The sequence below is a fragment of the Lepidochelys kempii genome, chromosome 4, assembly GCF_965140285.1.
Source record: "Lepidochelys kempii isolate rLepKem1 chromosome 4, rLepKem1.hap1, whole genome shotgun sequence".
Classification (NCBI taxonomy): domain Eukaryota; kingdom Metazoa; phylum Chordata; order Testudines; family Cheloniidae; genus Lepidochelys; species Lepidochelys kempii.
Window position 1 is genome coordinate 16867896 of NC_136383.1, and position 20589 is coordinate 16888484.

Here is a 20589-nt window from a genome sequence, read left to right on the forward strand (position 1 = left end):
CAGTACTTGGTCCTGCTGTAAAGGCAAGGGACTGGGCTCTATGACCTTTCAAGGTCCCTTCCAGCTCTATGAGATAAGTATATCTCCATATATTTTTATATTTTAAAGCCCACAGGACGAAGCTGTGCAGAGTAACAGATGCAGGGATAAAGCAGTGCAGGGGGCAGTGCCCAGAGGAAAGCTGCTGAGAGTCCCTTGTGTAGGGGTACGGTAGAACATAAAAATGGCCACACTGGGTCAGACCAAAGGTCCATCTAGCCCAGTATCCTGTTTTCTGACAGTGGCCAATGCCAGGTGCCCAAGAGGGAATGAACGTAACAGGTAATCACCAAGTGATCCATCCCATCACCCATTCCCAGCTTCTGGCAAACAGAGGTTAGGGAAACCATCTCTGTCCATCCTGGCTAACAGCCATTGATGGACCTATTAGGGTATACAGGAGCACAATGCCAAGTTGCTACATGAAACATCTCACCAGCCAGTTGCAAAACCAAACATTAGAGAGAAAGATTTGAGAGTGTCCTTCTATGTGAAGGATGTAGTCTCCATGCTACAGAATATTTCATAGTAAGAACAGTCTAGCAAGTGATTAAAACAGGCTCATGACATATGGGTTGTATTCCCATCTCTTCTACAGACTCGTGAGTGACTTTGGGCAAGTCATTTAACTTCTGTGTCTTTGTTCCCCAACTGTGATATTGGAATAGTCTCTAGTTATCTTTCCAGGTGTGTCAAGATGTTTAATTTGTTAGTAAGTATAATCATTGTCAGATCCTCAGAAGGTGAGAGAGGGCAAAGTAATATTATCATAAAGGAAAAACTCTTATCTGGCCCCACATTTAGCTTTTGTAAAAGCAAGATGTTACAAACCGAACAGAATTATTTCCGTGGACTTTTTAAATTCCATTAGAAATGGTTCAGTTGCTTAGATTTATTTTTTAAATAAACTGTTCTCAAAACAAAAATCCAGCAGCACCAAGAATATGAAAAATCAACTAAATGAAAATGACTTCAACTTCATTGGCCAATCTATAGAACTGCAAAGAACAAAGAGCATTACAGCAAAGTAAACTGGATTTACCGGTAATTTAAATAATTTAAGGTATTATCATTAATGTAGGTAAAGACATTTTGTATACAACATTATTTTGAAGTTGACAGTATCAATTCAATTTGTTATGACAACTGAGCTTGGCCAAAAGTTATGGAAAAGCAATGAATTACAAAACAAAAGTTTACTCAGTGATTGTTATTGTTATTAGGATATAGATATTCAGGTCTGTCTGCAAAGGTCTATACTTTAAGAATTTAGGTGTATTATCATCACTTAGCTAGTTATATAGGTATAAAAGAAAGAATCAAAATCACTGTCTGCCCGTGTAAGGGCCCTCTCTTACTGTGACAGTCTGAGACCCTGTTCTTAGGCTAAGGCCTTTGGCTAAGCAGCAGAGGCAGCCAAAAGCTGGGAAGTGTATGGTCAAATCCTTACATTCCAAACTAGTCACATTGAAATAAGGTGCTATTTGGCTGTTAGGAATACAATCCTGTCCTGATAATGCCCATCACCTCCAGAGAAAGGGAAGAGCCTAGAAGATATAAAGGAAACTTAGTTTGATTGCATCCTGTCTGGCAAGAAGAAAAGGAGTACTTGTGGCACCTTAGAGACTAACATGAGCTGTAGCTCACGAAAGCTTATGCTCAAATAAATTTGTTAGTCTCTAAGGTGCCACAAGTGCTCCTTTTCTTTTTGCGGATACAGACTAACAGGGCTGCTACTCTGACACCTGTCTGGCAAGAACTCACTTATCAATACCTGAGGTGTGAATTCCTCATTTCTTTGTTGTTCTATCACTTTAGTCCCCATTTCCTTATTGTTCGTCTATATAATCTCTGTCTGGTTCTGTGATTGTTTCTGTCTGCTGTATAATTAATTTTGTTGGGTGTAAGCTAATTAAGGTGGTGGGATATAATTGGTTAGATAATCATATTACAATATGTTAGAATTGGTTAGTTAAATTTCAGTAAAACGATTTGTTAAGGTATGGCTAAGCAGAACAAGTTTTACTATATAGTCTGCTGTCAATCAGGAAATAAGGGGGCGGAATGGGAACAGGGAATGGGGGTGGGGGAATTGGAATCATGTTTTGCTAAGGCGGGGAAATGGAACAGGGACACAGGCAAGGCTCTGTGGTGTCAGAGCTGGGAAGGGGGACACTGGGGAAGGAAACTGGAATCATTCTTGCGAGACACTGAGGAAGGAAACTTGAATCATGCTTGCTGGAAGTTCACCCCAATAAACATTGAATTGTTTGCACCTTCGGACTTCAGGTATTGTTGCTCTCTGTTCATGCGAGAAGGACCAGGGCAGTGAGCGGGTGAAGGAATAAGTCCCTAACAGTTATACCTGGCTAGCAAATTAGGGTTGCATCACTTGCTGAAGAGGTTTAAATGGGTTAGAATTTTACCTATGAAGCATTCTATATCTGGATACAAAGAAGCACAGACCCAAAATTGTGAACTGGTCATTGATTTCCATTTAGAGAAGAAGAGTTCAATTACCCTACAAATCGTCTTTGGCACATATTACTTAATACGAAACCTTTCAGTTATGAAGGTTACCTGTTGGGGTGTATCAGATGAGATACTGTAGGTAAAATTTAATACAAATATTGTTTCTCACTCTTTATGATTCTGAAAGTGTCAAACTGCTGGTTCCTTCCCAGTATGTCAGTTTTTGAAATATACAAAATATCATTAGAAGAAACAAGTTAAATATGAAAAAAGTACATCATTCCTACCTGTGTTTTATTACTGCTCTGCCAAAGCCATCAGAAATACAGGAGCCAGACACAGTTCTGTAACCTTGCTGTTCTGCCATACCCAAGTTGGCAACTACTAGAGGAACTTTCTGAAAAAGACTTTTTAAAAAAAGCAAGAACATAAAAATTTATCAGTGTATCTGTGAAAGATAATCTTTATTATAAAACTATGATACAGGTGCAGAATTCCATTTTATTAATTCTCATAGAGGAATAAACTTCAGTCCCAGACAAATTGGTTGGAACTATAGTAAAGAAGAGAATTATTAGACACAGAGAAACACAATATGTTGAGGAAGAGTCAACATGGGTGAGGCATGGTCTCTCTTTACAAAAGCCATCTATTAGAATTCTTTGAGATGGTCAACAAACGTGGACAAGGGTGATCCAATGGATATAGTGTACTTAGACTTTCAGAAAGCCTTTGACAAGATCCCTCAACAAAGGCTCTTAAGCAAAATAAGCAGTCATGGGATAAGAGGGATGATCCTCTCATGGATCAGTAACTGGTTAAAAGAGGAAACAAAGGGTGGGAATAAATGGTCAGTTTTCTTAGTGGACCAGGTAGTGAAACTAACTTTGTTGAGCCACAAATGAAGCATGCCCAGAAGATCTGAGACTCTCTTAGGTGACTCTCGTATAGATTTTTCCCCCTTGGGGGAGACACCAGCTGCTCTGAGTAAAAAGCCTACTTGATGAAGATGTTCACTTTCAGTTTTCTCTAAAGCTCACTGTAGTCAACGAAAAGACTGCCATTGACTTCAATGGGCTTTGAAGCAGGCCCCAAATGCTAAAATTACGTAGCCTATAATTGGAGAGCATGGCCCTACCCCCATCACAATAAGTTTATCATGAACTATTATTCAATGTTTTAAATACTGGAAATGACATTGGTTTCTGTATTTTGGCTCTGACCCTGCAAGTTGTTCCGCAAGGGGAAATTCTTTGTAAAGCCCTACTGAAGTTGGGCTCTCCACGGCTGACGGCATACATAGCTTACAGGATCTGGCTCTTTGTCATGACATCTCAAATTTAACACATGGGTCAAAAGTCCAGTTAAAGTCACATTTCCACAAGTTTTCTCATGTTTAAGGTTACGTTATTATTTTTAAATGTTTTTGTGTATGTAAATTACCAAAAAGAGAATTCATATGTTTCCTTAGGTAATTTACTGGTTTTTTTACTTGAATCTGGTTATTGAAAAAGGTATTTTTAAAGATTAGTTTACTTATTTGTACTATTTAAATTTACACTTATTTTTTGGACAATGAATCAAAATATTTCAGTTAGTTTTGAGGCATTTTTTACTTTTAGGTTCTGATGTGTTAACTGTAGTGTTTGTTTACACCTAAACATTCCCCTTCATTGTATAAAAGCCACACTGTATTCAACTGAAATGTTAAAAAGCCATGAAGACATTTGTATTAGAGATATAGTGTAAGATTAGATTTGGTTCAAAAGCTAGGTTTTGTAAAACCAGGCTTCCACATTTAGTCTCAGGCAGGAACACAGACAAAATCTAGGTAATTAGAAGACTGATGTTTTTATTTAAATTTATTTAAATGGAGACATCATTTTTAAACACATGACCTACAACATTTGCAACTCACACATGCAGCACTGAGATAGTTTATGATACCGTACCTTGCAAGTGAAACAGATTAGAAACTGATTAATCTACTTTCATTGTCCAAGCTGAAATGTAAAATCATACTACGTAAACAGCAAAAACCAAAATATTTGTTTCTTTCAGGTATAATATTTTAAGGTGTCATTTGCAATGCAAGAAAAAAAAGCTGTCATTCAGAACTGAGGCACTCCCTTTAATTTTAGGTTTTGTAAAACTTAAGTTTCAGGACAAAGCTACCTGGCAATGTCTCTCAAGGTTAATTTATACCTTTTTAAATTGGATTTTGGTTAGGACAGTATGGCATCAATTGGTTTGCAAAGAAATCAAGGGAACTCTTTAAACACAAGCAAGAGAGTCTTAAAAATTGAATGATGATTGGTTATGACAATCTGTTTCTAAGCGCTAGCAGGGAAAAGATGCAAAGGAATCAAATGTAAACCATTTCCAGTGTGAGCATGGTTTGTTTCTTATTCATTCTGGGATAAGTGACTTCCATTCTCCTTCAGATCCATATACTTCATGTGATGTTCAAATGGTTGATCTACTGTCAACTGGCTGGATCATGCTTCTTTTACCTTCACCTTTTAACATCATCCACTTATTGCAATGAAGGTTTGGTCAACACAATTGACAGTAGCAAAGCTTTGTTTGTTAAAGATGACCCATAAAAGTGGGGAAAATTGCCTCCTCCTCTTTTCTATTCTTATCATGCAGAAAGGGGGCCTGAAAGTTATTTGTTATTTTTAATATTTTTTTACATTGGAAATTAAGTTGCCTACTCTGTTTTTTCCTGAAAGGCCGTGAGTAGGATTCTGACATCACAGGTATCAAGAAAGGAAACCTCACTGAAAGGGGAAGTGATTCTTATTTAATTCAATTTTAAGCATTCTGAATTTGTGTTTTAAAATAAATGCCAAAATTAATATTTGGAAAAAGATCTTCATCAAAGACTGAACATCCAGCCTCTTAATTAATGATGAAGAAGTCTCCCAAATCCATTCCTTGGGGGGCCTCCAATGAAATCTCAAAATATGAAAGACAAGACCTGATGTTCCTGATATTTTTAAAGATAAAAAAGAAAAATCAGCCTCTTTATAGATTATAAAAGATCAAAAAAGTCCCAAAATAATTTCCACCCTGTGCCAATTACCTTTAAAAAAGGGGAGACAGGCCAATTTGTAATTCAAATAGATAAACAAAACCAACACAAGCTTTCTTAAAAAAATTGAGTTAATTTACTAATTAAATAGTTTTGTGAACTACTGTATTAAGCCAGCTTTTTGAATTTACTTAAACTGCTGTTTATGTTGTTGATGAATGAAGCCATAAGACCAATTTAGAGAGATTGTTGTACTGCTGTTGTATCAAATTGCAACATTTATAAAAAGTGCCAAGAAATAAGATGTCAAAATGTAATGAAAGATAACAGGAAAATTCAACATAATATGTAATAGGAAAAATTTGGTAGGCATTGACATGACAGCTTGAATAAGCTAGATACAAAACCCCCAGATTTGAGCTGGGTAGAAAACAGAGTATCTGTCCGGCAGGAAACTGAGTTTGAGATTTTGGTCTGAATCAGAATAAAATGTCCTTTCCTGTGGAAGGGAATATCCCAATATGGGAACATACCAGTGCCACTGCTGCCTGTCTTTCCTGTCAACCAGCCCTGCTGCCGGTAGGAGGAAAACCCCCAGACTGATGACAGGAAGGCACCCCAAGATCCAGGCAGCCTGGTCTGGGATTCCTGGCTGTCAAGTTCTCCAGGTGAGGCAGGCCACCTGGAGAGCTGACGTGGAGCAGGGGAACCCTGGGAGCCTGGAAACTAGGGATGCAGATGAGCTTGGGAACCAGGGCTCCCAGCCAGCCTCCCAGGCAAGCTGCAAAGGAGATGGTGCTTCTGAGGAGCCAGGAGCCTGAGAACCAGGGCTGCCAAGTCAGATGGACAAAATGGCAGGACCAGGCAGGATTCTGTTGCAGCGGAAACCTGCCTGGTTTCCATCAGAATTTTGTCAAAATATACACATTCCCACAGAACAACTAATTGGCATTTTCCAATGGAAAAATGTTCTGTCAGAAAACTTATGACCCACTCTAATGTAGATGGTTGCTTCTGGTAAGGACTTGAGTTCCCAGATTGTCTAAAAAGAATTGCTAATACTTTAAAGAGCCTTGTGGTTAATTTGATACAAACTAAGAGTGATAAAATCAATACAGGAACTGGCATATGTTGTTCTTTGCCTATGCCAGGTGAACTTTGTCAGAGGCTAAGAACAGTCATTGCTAAAGATTTCTCTACATCTGCTATAAGACTCCTCAAAAAAACAAACAAAACATCTGATGACAGAACATAAAGACTTACAAGATCACTTAATTATATCTTGGGCTGCAAATACTGCTCGGAAAACTTGGAGCTGAGAAAACCAAGGGTTGGGGTCGGAGTGTTCAAATGAAAGAAACTAGAGAGAGAAAAATGTACAGAAAGACGTCCATCCAAATTACAAGGGAGAGGGGAGGATCTACCAGTATAAAGAATCATTTCTAAATCTGTTTTGCTAACTTTGTCTAGTTTACTTGAAGATTGTTTTCATGAAGAAAATCAACAGGTTTCCTAAGTGAATCAGTCAATGTTGGCATTAAAAATAGTAATTTTGGTGAGAAGTACTAGAAAAATGAATAGCATAAGGAAAGTCACAGCATATCTATCATACATCCCTGTGTCCTACTAGAATTAGAGAGAACAACAACCGAGTGGTACTTACCCCTCTTGTGGTCTGTGCAAAGCATGTTCCAATCTGTAAGTGGAACAACTTTCTGTAGTTACACTGGAAGTTAGTAACAGAAAGACAAGACCCTGATTTGATAAGTATGACTGTAAATTCCTGTGAAGAAGTCTCTCTCGAAATGTCATTGTCTGGTCTGTATTACGTCTGAATTTGTACCAGCCTATCACATTCTGGGTAGGAAAAAAAAAAGATTTATCTAATCAGTGTTACCATTCCCTAGAATTACACAACCATATAACAAAACACACACACATGTGAAAAAGTCAGAAGAGTGGTCAGCCCTGAACTGAATTGGAATTCTTTAAGATCGTAGACCCTGATTCAGCAAACAGGCTTGACTTTAAACACACAAGTAGTACCATCCCTATTCAGCAAATCACTTAAACACAAGTAGTTCCATTAGAACTACCCCTGCTTATACGTTCTACTGAGTTGAGGCCTTACTGAAAACATTTCATACCCCTCACGTCCTGAGAATATAAATCTATCAAAACTGGTTCGCTTTCAAAGCTTATGCCCAAACCATTAAGCTTGCTCCAAATTTGGCCCTGTACCAGTACACCTCCCCATCCGACTGCAGTGTCATCCTGTTTATGTATTCTGTTCTGAAGCAAGGGCGTTTGATGAAAAATAAACTATTTGTATTTTAAGTCAGACAAGAGGATGTCAATCTGATTCAGTAAATGAAAGGGCAAACTCTTCCAATGCATGTACTAAAATTCCAATAAACTGAAATCCAGCTATCTGTGTTTCAAGTGAACTGTTTGAACTGAAGAATACTTCTTTGATCCAAATACAGAAGAGGCCATATGATCTCATTGCAACATTTAAATGGTTCACTTGGGAGATGAGGAAAAAAAATCCAACAGCAGCACAGAAGAGGGAATAAGTATTCCCCTAAATAAAAAAGAAAAAAAAAGGATTGCTTTGTGAGGACGAGATTTCAGTACAGTTTAGACTTTTGTCATGGGCTGAAAAGACAACAAAAGGGAATAAGTACCTAAAGTGAAATTATGGAATGAAACATAACTAAAATATGAATCAACATAGCAATTACAGAGTCAGCACAATACCCTGCATAAAACCCCAGAGTATGGATTATTTTTAAAAATAAAATACCTTTTTGCAACCTGATAATATTTTCTTCAGTTCAGGCTCATTCAGTTCACCTGCAGAGTTATAAAAGCTAGAAGAGATCATAAGAAGGATCAGAGAATAAAAGGTTACATTCCAAAGTAAATATTTCTTAAAATAATCTAGCAGCCACCTCATTTCAATCTGATCCAATGTTATTAAAACAAAGTCTAGTGGGAAACACCTTCCCAGTACATCCTGATTTTCTTGTTTACACCTAACAATAATAAAAAAAATTAGGCCTGTCTGAAAGTGATATTGAAATAATGGCATCCGTTATTCACATTCTAAATACAGATATAGGCCCCAATTTAGCAAAGCATTTAAGAACAGTGTGACCAAAAGCACCCCACATTCAGACCCCACACACTAGTGTAATAATTTTTGTGCAAAATATGCCTTTTGAGGTATCATTTAAAAACTAACACCACACTGATAATCAATACTCTTGTGTAATGTTTATATGAAATGCGTATTAACAATTATGAACACAAGATGAAATTATTACTATAATGTGTTTACCAGACAACTCTGGGGAGTGGGTAAACTGGTTTCTCAAAAACAAAGGACAAGCTGATGCCTCTAGCCAGGTATCATCAAAGTTGATTGGCAATCACCTGTCAAGTGGCAAAGAATGGGGGCAGGAACAGATGGATCTGCATTTTAGCAAACAGCAGCATAGAATCTCTTTCACAATGAGACACCATATCTCCATCCTTACAGCTAGAATCAACTTTATCTCGGGGTAACCCTCAGGGAAATGCATTTCAAAGGGTGAGTGGACTATAAAAGTGAGATGCAAAAACACAGCAAGGGTTCTCTCCCTTTCTCTCTTTCACCTAAGACGACAAAGAAACCAGTCCTTTGACTTTGGGGTAGTTCCTGACCTGAGAATTTGGTCAGCAATTAAGGATTTTACCTTGAACCAAGGCTAGCTGGTTAAGTTTTAGCTACTAGAAAGTATTTTATCTTTATTTCTCTTGTGACCATTTCTGACTTTACTTGTACTCACTTAAACTCGATGCAACACATCCCTAAGCCCATGCCACTTGCCACAGCCCCCACTGGCCTGGAACTTCAAACCACAGCCAGTGGGAGCTGCAATCGGCCGAACCTGCGGACACTGCAGGTAAACAAATCATTCCAGCCCGCCAGTGGATTTCCCTGATGGGCTGCGTGCCAAAGGTTGCGGATCCCTGTTTTAATCAATACTAACCTAGTGTTGTGTTTAAACTGAACTGTTTTGGTAACTCCAATTAAAATAACAAACTGTTGCATATTGACTCCTTACAGTGCCAATGGACCTCTAATATCTGAACCGCCCAGGAGAGGGCTGGATAGTGCAGAACACATGTTTTGGGGAAAATTTGTGACTGGGAGTGTGTTGAGGTCACAATAGCTGGTGGAAGCCAGAGTGTGACTTGAGTGTTGCTGACAGGCTGCTGGGGTCAGAGCTATCACTATATGCAGACACTCAGCGTGTGACCTGCGTGCTATTAGGCTGTTCGTAAGCATTCCAGGTTGGGAGCTACAACAGCAAAGCATTGTGAGGCACCCAGGGTTACAGGGACTGCACCCAAAATGTGACACACAGGTTTAAATATTTAAATGGAATAAGGATGGATTTATTACATGCTTAAGGGCTTTCTTGAACCATGGCCACAGAAAGTCAGTAATGGTGTGGTGTGGCATGGCTTGAAGGTTTTAGCAACATGAGTTTGGACTGGGTGTATTGAGTGATGTGGGCTCATCTACATTTTTCTACAGCATTCATCATGGTATATGAATACCTGTAATAATCCCAAATGAATGCCAATAAAACCTTTATACTACCACTGTGATGTATTCTGTATTGGCCACATCATTTTTATTATAAAACATTTTAAGTGTTTGAGGGTTATAACATTTTTTTATTGGGACTATTTTTCGTATCCCTTTGCCTGTGAACCTTGCTACTGTGAGTTCAACTGTACATGCCATAGAGAAACAAAAAAAATGACACTTTTTAAAACGGCTAAAAATGACCTAAAATAGATTTTATATATATCACATTTAATGCCAGTTATCTAAGGATCTTCTACAACTAGAAGCAAGTGAAGTGTAGCTCACTGATAAGTTGACATCCTTTCCTATGGTATAAAGCTTTAATGCTTTCACTTCTATCCCTGATGGGTCATAAGATATCCAACCTTAAAGTGTTACTACCTCGAGCCAGTGTAATTCTGGGCGGAAATTATACACCTGTGGGAAGAAGTTGCTTTTTGTTTTTAAATGAAGCTATTTTTAATGTTAGAGTGAGTCTCAGGAAGATTACATAGTGCGCACAGTGCAGATTGTGGTTCTACAGTTCATAACACGCGTGGTATACAGTATATACATTCATACATGCACACAGATATAAGCATACAGTATACATCTAATAAAAAGTACTTAAAACTAATACAATATTGTACCAAATGGATACATAGGCATTTCGTATCTGTGTCATTTGGAGAAGCTGATACGTCATTCACCACTAGCTATGTTATTTCTTCATTCATAGGACGTGAGCTTAACTGATGTAGAAACCCGTCATTTAATTTTGTACATGTTTAGTCAATGATACTAACCTGAAAAGCTGATAGCATGGAATATGTTTTTGTATATCTGAAAGAAAAACAATATATTACTCTGGCTCCACGTACTCAGCACTCTCATTCTTCTGCAGATTATATTTATAGCCATACCCTCCTGAGAAGTAAAAATTTTATCAAGGGACCTTTAAAACTTAAAACAAACACTAAACTCCAGTATTGACTCACACTGGGTCACAATAGTAGACTCACAATAGTAAGTCTTTAAAAATAATCCTGTGGTTTTTCAAGACTACAGGGAAACCATCTACATGTTTAGGTGTGTTTTTCAATAAACTATTTTTTCCCCTTGTGCTTTGCCAAGCAAGAATCATGGCCAGTTTTTCCCATTTTGTTCTCTTCATTTTTTGAGAACAAGAGTAAAAATAAAACATACACTTAATCAAACTGCCTTGTATTTTTCAGTTAAGGCCCAGATCCATTGAGCATAAGAATATATATCTAATACCAATTAATTGTAATGTTCTTTCTAGTTTTGCACTCAGCATCAGAATTATTCTTACAGTTAAACTTTTATGCAAGAATATAGTTGTTTCATAAATGAAAGTTATTTCTATAGTGCTCACAATAATCTAGATGTTTTCAAATACATAATTCAGTCCAAAGTGACTCTCCTGGTTTTCAACATCCTGCATGGAATTGATCCTGGTTACGTAAGAGAGAGTCTCTCTTGGACTACAGCTGTGTTCCAGTGAAGCACTAGAGCTGTTGGCCACTGGGGTAGGTTCATTACTATAGGATGCAGAACCTTCACAGGAGCTGGATCAAGAATATGGAACTCACTACGAGAAGAAATAAGGACAACTAACCTCTTAACATTCAGAGCTAAATGCAAAACCCTCTTCTTTGCCCAAATCCTCCCACAGTAGTACTCATTGCAGAGGGGAGTACTAGGTCTTACAACAGCACTCACTTTTATAACATTATGTTCAAGTGATTTTTTTCACAGGGTCAGCTTCTCTTATGTTCATTTTTTCTTCTCAAAGGTTCATATAAAATATAAGATGACTTCCCAGCACTTAATACCTCCACAGAAATTTGTTTTTAAATAAACTTCAAGTTGGAAATATCTGAAAGCCTGCTTGATAATAAAACCTGAAGAAGAGCTCTGTGTAAGCTCAAAAGCTTGTCTCTCTCACCAACAGAAGTTGCTCCAATAAAAGATTACCTCACACACCTGGTCTCTCTGATAATAAAACAGTCTTTGACACGTAAGCACGCTTCATCTTCGAGGCACTTAAGTATTAATGAATTAATCCTCACAGCACCTTCTGAGAAAAGCAAATAGCATACCTATTTTACGAATGGAAAAAAGGACCCAAAGTCAACCTGGTCTAAATGAGCTGAACTTCATGGAATTCAAAACCGTTCCAGATTTCATCAGGATTGAATTTGGTCCAAAAGAGGTTAGGTGACTTACTCAAGGCAACAGAAGGAGTCAGAGGCAGAATCTGTTTTTAATGTGACTTCTTGGTACAGAAGATGTATTCAAGAAAATATAAACTCATACTTTTGTTTCCATATATCTAGAACTATTAGATAAAATATTTTGTTACATTCATATTTTCGTAAAAATTTCAAAACGTTAAAGAAGATGAAATATGAAAGATTATCTTACAAAATGATAAATACCACATTTAAATACAGCATTGTGACAACATTCAGTAGTCTTTGTTGCCAGTCTGAGGCCCAGATTCAGTAAGGTACTTAATCATATGCACTGTCCCACTGAAATCAAGAGTAGACTCACCAATTGTATAAACAACTTCAACATCATCCATCTGAGAGTCAGTAATGCTGTTCTTGGCTTCACCTTTCACTTCTCCAAGGAGGAAGCCTTCCTTTGTAAGGGGAGCAAACAGAGGAAAAACATATTAGAAATAATTAGGGCTCTCGATTAATCACAGTTAATGCACGTGATTAACTAAAAAAATTAATCACAATTAAAATAATTAATCGTGATTAATCGCAGTTTTAATTGCACTGTTAAACAACAGAATACCAATTGAAATTTATTAAATATTTTGGATGTTTTTCTACATTTTCATATATATATTGTATTCTGTGTTGTAAATGAAATCAGTGTATATTATTTTTATTACAAATATTTGCACTGTAAAAATGATAAACAAAAGAAATAGTTTTTTTCAATTTACCTCATACAAGTACTGTAGTGCAATTTCTTTGTCATGAAAGTGCAACTCACAACTGTAGATTTTTTTCTGTGACTCAAAAACAAAACAATGTAAAACTTCAGAGCCTACAAGCCCACTCAGTCCTACTTCTTGTTCAGCCAATCGCTAAGACAAAATTTTGTTTACATTTACAGGAGATAATGCTGCCCTCTTCTTATTTACAATATCACCAGAAAGTGAGAACAGGAATTTGCACGGCACTTTTGTAGCTGGCATTGTAAGGTATTTACGTGCCAGATACGCTAAACATTTGCATGTCCATGCTTCGGCCACCATTCCAGAGGATATGCTACCATGCTGATGACATTCGTTAAAAAAACAGTGCATTAATTAAATTTGTGACTGAACTCCTTGGGGTAGAATTGTACATCCCCTGCTCTATTTTACCCACATTCGGCCATACATTTCATGTTATAGCAGCCTTGGATGATGACCCAGTACACGTTATTCATTTTAAGAACACTTTCACTGCAGATTCACAAGAAAACGCAAAGAAGGTACCAATGTGAGACTTCTAAAGATAGCCACAGCACTGGATCCAAGGTTTAAGAATCTGAAGTGCCTTCCAAAATCTGAGAGGGTTGAGGTGTGGACCATGCTTTCAGAAGTCTTAAAAGAGCAACACTCCACTGCGGAAACTACAGAACTCGAACCACCAAACAAGAAAATCAACCTTCTGCTGGTGGCATCTGACTCAGATAATGAAAACGAACATGCGTCGGTCTGCATTGCTGTGGACTGTTATTGAGCAGAACCCGTCGTCAGCATGGATGCATGTGCCCTGGAATGGTGGTTGAAGCATTAAGGGACATATGAATCTTTAGCGCATCTGGTACGTAAATATCTTGCGACATCTGCTATAACAGTGCCACGAGAACGCCTGTTCTCACTTGCAAGTGACATTGTAAACAAGAAGCGGGCAGCATTATCTCCTGCATATGTTTGTCTGAGCGATTGGCTGAACAAGAAGTAGGACTGAGTGGACTTGCAGACTCTAAAGTTTTCCATTTTTTGGAAAGTTTTATTTTTGAATGCAATTTTTCTTTTACATAATTCTAGATTTGTAAATTCAACTTTAATGTTAAAGATATTGCACTACAGTACTTGTATTAGGTGAATTGGAAAAAAAAGAAATAGTATTTTACAGTGCAAATACTTTTAAGCAAAAATAAACATAAAGTGTGCTCTGTACACTTTGCATTCTGTGTTGTAACTGAAATCAATATATATGAAAATGTAGAAAACATCCAAAAATATTTAAATAAATGGTGTTCTATTATTGTTTAATCGTGCAATTAATCACAATTAATTTTTTTAATCGTGCGATTAATCACAATTAATTTTTAATCGCTTGACTGCTCTAGAAATAATGCTTTTATTGACAATGTTAAAAAAAATCTACACTCCATCATCTGGACAACGAGCTGTGGGAGACAGGAGTTCTAAAATTTACAAAAATAATCTATCAAAGCAAACATCTTGAACTTTTAGCACTGTCCTTTATTTTGTGTGGCCTGCAATCATTTCCCCATATGATCTACTGCCACAAACAATAGTGCAGTCAAAGCACAACAGAAAAGCCCACAAGTGGTGGAGCAAAATGACTCTCCCCAAATGCTTACGCTACTTCTCCCTAAGTTCAGCAAAAGCATATAGGAAGGAGAGACAGCAGGAATAAAAGATAAAATAGCAAAAAAGGAAACATTTCACAAGAATAAAAAACTATAAAGGTGTGGGATGGATGGCATTTTGTTTTTAAATGCACAAATATGAGTGCAGAAAAAAATCTGGGGATCTATGTATTCTTTCTTGCTTGCTTTTTACTTCTGTTATGCTTCCTTTTTTAAATAGTTGGAATGGGATGCGGACTTAGTTTTAATGACCACCTGTCAGACTTGGACCTAAAATTTTGGCCAGCTCTTAACAACTATTCTATAACATACTGAAGTGAGCTTTAGCTCACGAAAGCTTATGCTCAAATAAATTGGTTAGTCTCTAAGGTGCCACAAGTACTCCTTTTCTTTATGCAGAAGTAGAAAATGCCACTTTTACACCACACAACACAGTGTCGCTGAGTTACAGTTCTGAAAGACATCAACTTCCTGACATTAGTGTCCTTAAATTCTAAACACTAATGTTGCAATAAAAGAGGTTTTAATACAAAAGATTCGTTTCTAAAAAAAGTTAAAAACTAGATCAAATGTATGTTGCCAAGATAAAAGTGTGTGTGGATCCTGACATCTAGGACTCTAGTTTTAAAATGTAGTTAAAATCATAAATTGCATCAGGCCTGTAAGCAATTTTCCAGTAGCTATAACTTCATTTCCAAACTAATGCCCTGATCTGAAACTACTGTAGATCTGCATGGCCAGATTTGAGCAGAGCCCCACTGAGATCAGTGGAAATCTACATGGGGAGAGGGGTCTGCCAGCATGAAGGAGCTTGCAGGATCAAGGACCAAACTTTTTGTTAAACAAGGCAAAATACACTTATCTTCACTTAGGACCAAGATAATCAAAACCTCTGATATTAAAAACAAATCAAGTTTATCCAAGCACGAAAACAAGAGCCCAGAACATTCCCTAAGACCTGGGCAGAAAAGCATTTCAGGTGTCTTCCTCCCCAGAAATAAAATACATTTCAGCACAAATGTGTAATTTTGGGGGGCGGGGGGGCGGGGGCGGGAAATGGTGCACTTCTGGAAATAACCCTGATCCTGCAATCACATCCATGTAGTTAGATCTTCAGCCTTGTGCACGGGCACAAGAGTCTGCCCATATTGATCAATTTACAGGACCGGAGCCTACCTCTCTTTTATCATTATAACCACATCATTGCTACCACCACCTACGTAAGCGGGGGGCTGCTTTCAAATTGTGGTGACATCTGAAGTGAGGGAGATTTTAAAAGAAGGAGAGTGATGTTGCAAGATACCTCATTGAAACACAGGGAGCAAAACCCTTCCCCTTCACACAGCAAGAGGTGATTTATTTGTAATCAAAACAGTGCCTTGAAATCAATCCCCAAAGGATCTGCTGCCCCTCTGGCACGGCCCTGGCCCTGGGCGGCAGTAGGTCGGGGCACACTTTACACACCGTTATTTACACGCAGAGGGAGGGGGCCGTGGCGCTTCCACGGTAGCCAGCAGGAGAGGGGCTGGAGGGAGCCGGGAGGCATGTAGTGAAAGTGAAACCAGGGGAAGCCACTGACACCCAGCGGCGGCTCCCCCGCCCAGGGGAGACTCAGGGGCAGCGGGGGGGGGTGTGGATGTAAATCTACTTCTTAACCTCAAACAACCGCCCCCCTCCCCCAGGCCGACCCCCAGGCCCCGCCTCCCCTCTCCTCCGGGCCCCAGGCGCTCCCCACGGGGCGAAACCTGCCCCCGCCCGCGGGCCCCCCCCCGGTGCCATTGTCCCCGCCGGGCCCGGGCCCGGGCCCGGGCGAGGCGGTGCTGGCGGCTCACAGTGTCCGAGTCGGTGTTGAGGTGCTGGAAGGCGAGGGCGCCAAAGACGAAGCCGGAGAGCAGGGCCGAGGTGCTCTCCCCCTCCATGCTCCCCGCGGCGGCCTGGGCCTGAGTGGCCGCGGGCCGGAGCAACAATGGCAGCGCTGGGCCGGCGCGTGAGAGACCCCTAGTGCCCAGAGGGGAAATGGCACCCGCCGGCTGGCGCGCGGGGACACACACACACACACACAGCGGGCTCTGCGGGGGCACACGTACACCCACACAATGCTCTGCGGGGGGCACACGTACACACACACAATGCTCTGCGGGGGGCACACGTACACCCACACACACCCACACAATGCTCTGCGGGGGGCACACGTACACACACACAATGCTCTGCGGGGGGCACACGTACACCCACACACACCCACACAATGCTCTGCGGGGGGCACACGTACACACACACAATGCTCTGCGGGGGGCACACGTACACACACACACCCAGAGTGCTCTGCCAGGGTCACACATACACACACTGCATTCTGCCAGGGGCACATGTACACACACAGCACTCTGCCCGGGGCACACGTACACACACACACTGCATTCTGCCAGGGGCACATGTACACACACACACACACACACACAGAGTGCTTTGCTGGGGGCACATGTGCACACCCACAGCACGTTCTACTGGGGGCACACGTACACACACAAAGAGTGCTCTGTTGGGGGCACACAGGCAACCCACACCGCGTTGTACCGGGGGCATACACACACACACACACACACACACAGAGTGCTCTGCTGGGGGCACATGTACACACACACCCAGAGTGCTCTGCCAGGGTCACACACACCCACACTGCATTCTGCCAGGGGCACATGTACACACACAGCACTCTGCCCGGGGCACACGTACACACCCACACTGCATTCTGCTGGGGGCACATGTACACACACACACAGAGGCGCAGATCTTGGGCATCCCCACACACACAGCCAGGGGTGCTGGAATAATGCGTATAGTGTGGGTGCTGAGAGCCATTGAGCCAAACTAATCACTCACTGTGTATAATGGAAACCACTTCAAGCACCCACAGCACCGCTAGTTCTAGCACTTCTGCGCACAGCCCCCTTCTGGGGGCACCCCTCCACACCCAACACACAAGCCCTCTGCTGGGGGCACACCCCCAAGCGCACTCAGAAACCTGCACCATGCTGGGTTGAAATCTCTTAAAAGGCATTTTGGACCAATGATGTGTGGTGTGTAATTGGTTACCTGAGTCACAAGGCATTGTTTCTGCTCTCTGAGTGGACAACTGACATTTTTTTTAACAGGAGAATAATGAACTTTCTAGAACAAATTCTCAGATAAATAATACTTTATATGTATACAGCACCTAACTCAGGGGGACATCAGCATTTGGTTCTGGTCCTGAACTAGAACTGTTACACCTTAGTGTGGCTACGCTCTTAATCCCAGCCTAAACTTAAGCCAGAGCTAGATCTGAACATTACAACCTCAGCCCCTATTTCCTTATTTTATTACTATTAGGAAATAAGACCTTGCATTCCTTGCACACTTGAGCTCTAATCCTTCAAGCTCTTCTGCTCAGGCAGCCTCCTGTGCTCAAATGGAGCTCTGCTGACCTCTGGCAATCCCTGTGGGTGTCATGTTCGTCCTGCATTGATCAGCTTGCAGGATCAGGGCCCTGAAGAGTCATAAAGATCATGCAGAACCCTCACTAGTAAAGAAACTGAACTCTTCTTTCTGAAAGAACATTGGGGGAGGGAATTATAGGATAAAACCAAAATGGTTATTGTCTAACCCTGAGCTAGTTTATTTCCTCAGCTAATATTATTTCCAGGAGTCAGAACTCTGTCCTAGGGAAAGACTTCTGAGGAGGGTGAATGTAATTGCTGTAGACTCCATTAAGAAGTGGGATTTTATATGGTGGGAAAGTGCTATCAGCTGTTTCTGGCACAAGGTGTGACATCCATAGTGATGCAGACAGAGCTGCCCTTTGTTTAGCTGAACGGAGTGATTCTCCCCCATATGTATATTTAACAGGAACGTTTGTTTCATTTCAATATATATCAGATGGATTTCTGACAGGAATTTTCAAAACAGCTTATTTGTCAGCTAGTACTGACCATCCATCTTCTTACCGAAAATTTCAAAATACAGTTAAACACTGTCTGATGCAACTATTATTTTTTAAAAATCTGGCCAACATTTTCTGCATTCATGACCTGGACATATGGAACTTTGGTCAAAATTCTCAAGCCAGGGCACCTAAAATTAGGCTCCTAATTCTGTGTTTATTTGATTAAAAATAAATGACTTTATTTTCTGAGGTGCTGAACACCAACAGTTCCCACTGAAGCCAAGTGAAGTGAAAATCAGGCCATGTTTATTTATGTAGCTGAATATAGGTTTAGATGCCTAACTTTAGGCACCCTCATTTGAAAACCTTAGACCATAAAGAAGTTTCACTGGGTGTGGAGAGGTAGGAGAGCTCCTCACCATCCCAGATCACAAGCATAATGCTGTGTAGCAGGGAAAGTGAAGAAGAGGGTGGCAGCTTCAGACCAATGCCTGACATGCACTTACTTGAGGTTTAGATTATGTCTACACAACAGCTGGGAGGGTGCTTCCCACCACAGGTAGACAGACAGGAGCTAGCTCTGCTCCAGCTAGTGCACTAAAAAGTGTGGCATGGGTGCGACCCCCTGATTTATTATTCTATTTAATTATGGCTCTTCAATTAGTGTACACTCCTCCTTTGTGAGTGAAGATCATTGTGATCAATTGTTGTCAGGAACAGCATTTGGTACAGCCAATCAATCGTGTTCTATATGAAGGTCATGGTATTGGCTGGTTTCTAATCTTACACTATGTTGGATCCCGTGCAATATGATAATTGCTTCACTAATGGGTAGTCATTATTATGTGTGATAATGGATTATTGACATCAATGAGTAACCCCCAGTTATGTATTTGTTTGGCTATAAGGAAGATACTTATGAGTTGAAACGTTAGCCCTATTAGCTGGTATTAAATAAAATAATAATGTATTATAGAAAGCATAGCATATTGAGTTATTTATGTATAAAACTTTATGTATTATTATTTATTTAAACTGTAAGCTTTTTTAGGGCAAAGAACATATTTTTTGTTCTGTTTGTAGAGCACTTGACACAGTGGGGTCCTAGGACATTGCTGGCTCTCCCAGGCGTGGCCACAAAACAAATAACTAATAATAATAATAACTACTATTAATTACTCCATAGAGTATGTATTATTTATATTATTTAATAAAAAGATACTTAACACATAACAAACTGCTCATAATATACTACATTTATTGTACATAATATATAAAAATTAGCCATATGATCTAAATATCTCTTTACTAAATAATATTGTACACAGGTACATATATTCATATGTACAATATTTAGTAAAGAGATTTTTAGATCATATGGCTATATATATATGTGTGTGTGTGTGTCTAAGTGTATGTATATTTATATACACACAGAGATCTTTCTTCTTTTTTTGGATGTGTTTTAACCCCTCCTTTTCTAATTTGTTAGTTTTACAGGCATACCAGCAAACAGCTGCTTAAGGCTATGCTTACCAGTCACCCCACATTTATCAGTGATACAGATGAGGGTGCATTCGGCATACTTTAATTTTTATTGTACTGTACTATAGATATTAAACCAGTATCTGTTGTTTTAAATTATTATATAACCAAAAGGTGGCAGCACTGTGATCATGTTCTACTTACACAATTAATACGAGAGATGCTTGTAACCTTATTAGTATCCATATGAGAAGCTTTTACTTTTTCTAAGTAAAAGCCATGAGAAAGTGACTCCATTTGTTGAACAACAGTATGTTTTCCTTTTCCTGTAGGATATGTAGTGCAAACAGA

General features: G+C 39.6%; 1 protein-coding gene across 2 annotated transcripts in view; it reads right to left on the bottom strand.

The window, feature by feature from the left end:
* ABRAXAS1 (abraxas 1, BRCA1 A complex subunit) overlaps window positions 1-16830 on the bottom strand; it is a 23047-nt gene extending 6217 nt beyond the window's left edge. Inside the window, exons 1-6 of one of the 2 annotated variants that reach the window (XM_073340547.2) lie at window positions 16661-16830; window positions 12753-12843; window positions 10979-11015; window positions 8355-8421; window positions 7212-7405; window positions 2799-2918 (exon numbers count right to left, since the gene is read on the bottom strand). In XM_073340547.2, coding sequence (XP_073196648.1) covers window positions 2799-2918; window positions 7212-7405; window positions 8355-8421; window positions 10979-11015; window positions 12753-12843; window positions 16661-16747 — 596 coding nt within the window. In that variant the 5' untranslated portion in view covers window positions 16748-16830. The remainder of the gene's footprint in view (window positions 1-2798; window positions 2919-7211; window positions 7406-8354; window positions 8422-10978; window positions 11016-12752; window positions 12844-16660) is intronic. The other variant, XM_073340548.1, reaches the window with a different exon arrangement.
* Window positions 16831-20589: the final 3759 nt, after the last annotated feature.